We start from the raw sequence: 4031 nt of genomic DNA on the forward strand, positions 1-4031 counted from the left end.
GTAGCACTATCTCTGCCTCCAATTCCAACCCTCGCACCCACTTCCCTCTCCCTTCTCCCTGGGATGAGTTTTTTTTGTTTTGTTTTGTTTTGTTTTTTAACTGCCTGGAGCAATGAATAGGCGTTAAACTGTGCAGGCAAAGCAAAAAAAAATTTTTTTCCCCTTAGTTAAAACACAAAGCATGACTCTCTAATGTCCTCCCCCCCCTCCCCAAAATCAGGAACTAGATTAATTTTAAAAGCTTCAAGGCTCATGATTCTGAAAGGGGTGGCATTAAAAAAGCACTATGCTTCTATAATTAGATGCATAGGCATTTCAATTGAGAAGTTATACTTTGAAAAAAAATTAGTTGTCATTGTGGGCCCTTTAAAACATGGAGAAAGGTGATTGGCTGCCTGGCTTGATTGACAGGTGGATGAGAGTCATGTGTAAAGCACATTGCTCTCTTCTGCTATTTCAATCAGGCATGCAGAGTGCTAAGAAGCGCAAGAAGGTGGTAGACGAAAGCAAGAGAGCCAGAACGTGAGGAATGGCCAGAAGCATGTTATTTTTTGGCGCTATGCCATTTCACTGGTGTAACGCTGGGGACCGGCAGGGCATCAGGCCGCGCCCGCACGGACCCCAAATTTTGCTTTGCATGCTTTCTTGTACTTACCTAGGCTCGTGTAATTCATTATTTCCATCCCAAATGAGTGAAAACATTCAGAATTTAAACATTTCATAATGTCAAATTGTCTATGAAAAGAGCTACCGTTACTTCTTTTTACAGACACAAAAAGAGAGAAACTCATACACATAAAAATAAGGGCTTTTCTACACAAAATGGTGAGATGCCTCCCATCTGCAATAATGTGATATTGAATCACGCTGTTTCTCACCTCCACACTGTAAAACCATCCTGCTGCATCTTCCCCTTCCCACATGTTGTGCAAACAGCAAATGTGAGTTAAAGCCCAAAACAAAACAACGGCTGGCCAGTGGAGGGCATGGCAAAGGCAGGAGGTTCTCCCCCCCCCCCTATCAAACAGCATAATTCCCTTTTTAGGTGCTCGTACCTATGTGCAGCCTTCCCTTCATCTTCTGTCTGTAGCCTCCCATCCCTTCTGCTCCTCTCTTTTCCTCCACCCCACTGCTCAGACAGTCCATGCCAGCCCACAGTCATCCTGTATGCCTTCCCTCCCTCCCTAGCATATCGAACACCGGTCACTACGTGGACAACAATCCACTGCGGGCAGCATGCAGGTAGCACCTGGCATGTAAGATACTCAGAGAGGGAGAGAAGGAGTCCAGGGTGACTCCTGGCCTACTGTACAGACTTGCTGTGCAGATGAATCTGGATGCTGTTGCAGTGGTTCTTTTTTCCTCCTATTTCATCTGCACAACAACCCTGTACAGTAGGCCTCAAGTGTTTCACTTCCACCACAACCTGGGTGGGAGGCCTTAAATGTTTCTTTTGCACAACAACCCTGTCCACCCTCTAAAGCAGCCATTTTTGCCTGAGGGAGCTGATCTTTATAGTCTGGAGATGAACTGTAATTCCCAGGAGATCTCTAGGTCCAATCTGGAGGTTGGCTATCTCTGGTCTGGAAATATTCCTTGAGGTTTGGAAGTGGGACCTCAAAAGAGTTTCATGTTCTGGAATTCCACATTTCCTAGGTGTGCATGAATCTGACTTGGGTCAGGACTGCTGTGTACCGAGAGAGCATTTTAGGGTTGCCAGCTTCCAAGTGAGGCACTAAACCCACACCAAACCATGAGCTAGCACCCATTGCATTACAGCACACAACAGGCTTTACTCCTAGTAGGGATACAAAATGGGAATGTAAGAATTGTTTCTTTTGTTCCATACAGTACAAGAAGATATAACAATGGAAAATCATACTACTGTATATGAATTTGTTCTTGCTGGATTCAGTGACTCTTCAAAAATGCAGATCCCTCTCTTCATATTCTTTCTAGCAATATATGTTTCCACTCTGATTGCAAATCTTGGAATGATACTTTTAATTAAGATTGACCCCCAACTTCACACGCCTATGTACTTCTTTCTGAGCAATTTGTCCTTTGTAGACTTCTGCTATTCCAGTGTTGTGACCCCCAAGATGCTGACAGGTTTTTTTATGAAGAGAAAAACTATTTCTTTAACCCACTGTGCTGTCCAAATGTGGTTTTTCGTTTTCTTTTTAGCTGCTGAGTGCTTCCTCTTAGCTGCAATGGCATATGATCGATATATAGCCATTTCCAATCCACTGCTCTATACAGCAATTATGTCACAAAAGGTTTGCTCCCAGTTGGTGACCTTACCCTATCTTATTGGACTGTTGAATGCCACAACACACACAGCTTTATATTTTCAATTAACCTTCTGTAAGAATAACATAATCAACCATTTCTTTTGTGACATCCCTGCAGTCATAGCACTCTCCTGTTCAGACACACGACTTCACAAGAGGCTACTTTTTGCTCTATCTTGCTCTTTTGGCATTGTGAACATTGCTATCATCATTGTCTCCTATCTCTATATTCTGACGGCCATTCTCAGAATCCACTCCAGTGCAGGCAGACAGAAGGCTTTCTCTACCTGCTCAACCCACCTCACAGTGGTGACTATCTTTTACGGAACTCTCTTTTTTATGTATGTGCGCCCCAGCTCCATCTCATCAACGCAGGAGGACAAGGTGGTCTCTATGCTCTACACAGTGATGATCCCCATGCTGAACCCCTTGATATACAGCCTGAGGAACAAAGAAGTGAAAAATGCCATGAGGCGAGTGCTGAGGGGGAAAAGCTTACTCTAGAAGAGAGAACTGTGTACGGTTTTTGATCATTTCATGATGGAAAATGAACAGTCTTGAGTAAAATGTATCCTTTCAAATGTTTTGAAGTATTTTAATTCCATACAATATCAAAGTGTGTAGAAAGCTTTGTGATATAAAAATACATCATCAAATATTTATGTTAGATCCTCTAATGTCAGGAGGGCATTTTAGCAAAAGTGTTGTGGATTTTATACTATGATAATAGAAGTGACTTTTCTGCTAGCTAATGCTTTCATACACACTGAAGAGCAATTACCAAGTTTGCTGTAAACACATGCACTAAAATTCACTGTCTTGGGGCACCTTCCAGCAAATAAAATCTCAGATACAAATTTCAAATACAAGTAAAACCATATACCCTTTGAAACAATCAATATAAAACAGTATAACAAATCCAGATAGCCTACTCCATCACTAGGCCTGGTGATGGATATAATACGTTTCACCCAGGCTTAGATGTCAAAGAGAGGGGTGGTGGTAGGGGAGCCCATACAGATGATAATGAAGAAGAAGAAGAAGAAGAGTTGGTTCTTATATGCCGCTTTTCCCTACCCGAAGGAGGCTCAAAGCGGCTTACAGTCGCCTTCCCATTCCTCTCCCCACAACAGACACCCTGTGAGGTGGGTGAGGCTGAGAGAGCCCTGATATCACTGCCCAGTCAGAACAGTTTTATCAGTGCCGTGGCAAGCCCAAGGTCACCCAGCTGGTTGCATGTGGGGGAGCACAGAATCGAACCCGGCATGCCAGATTAGAAGTCCGCAATCCTAACCACTACACCAAACTGGCTCTTAGCCTTGGCCTCAACCATAAGCCTGGCCTCAACCATAATCCTGGTGGCAGAGTGCCATTTTACAGGCCCTTCAGAATACTGACAATTCTGAAAGAGCCCAGATCTCAGCTGGCAACTCATTCTAGCAGGCTGGAACCAGGACTGAAAAGGCCCTGGCTCTGATTGGAGCAAGGCACACCACTCTGGGGCTTGAGATTGCTAGCAGGTTGGCACTAGCAGAGTTAAGTGCTCTTAGGGGGATATACTCAGATAGATGGTCCCTAAGATATGCAAGTTCCAGATTCCATAAGGCCTTACAGGTTAACACCTTGAATTTGATTTGGAACTCATCTGATAACCAGTATAGCTGCTGGAAAAGTGGTCAAATATGGACTCTCCAAGGGGTCCTTGTGAGGACCCAAGCTGCCACATTCTGGACCAAC

General features: G+C 43.9%; 1 protein-coding gene across 1 annotated transcript; it reads left to right on the forward strand.

The window, feature by feature from the left end:
• Nucleotides 1-1868: 1868 nt before the first annotated feature.
• LOC143828723 (olfactory receptor 5G9-like) lies at nt 1869-2798 on the forward strand. Its single transcript, XM_077318974.1, has one exon. It carries the CDS (start codon nt 1869-1871, stop codon nt 2796-2798), a length of 930 nt encoding a protein of 309 aa, XP_077175089.1.
• Nucleotides 2799-4031: the final 1233 nt, after the last annotated feature.

Source organism: Paroedura picta, chromosome 2, assembly GCF_049243985.1.
Source record: "Paroedura picta isolate Pp20150507F chromosome 2, Ppicta_v3.0, whole genome shotgun sequence".
Classification (NCBI taxonomy): domain Eukaryota; kingdom Metazoa; phylum Chordata; class Lepidosauria; order Squamata; family Gekkonidae; genus Paroedura; species Paroedura picta.

What these genes read in the sequence shown, in the direction of transcription:
- LOC143828723 (XM_077318974.1), top strand. Translation starts at nt 1,869, where the DNA reads ATGGAAAATCATACTACTGTATATGAATTTGTTCTTGCTGGATTCAGT.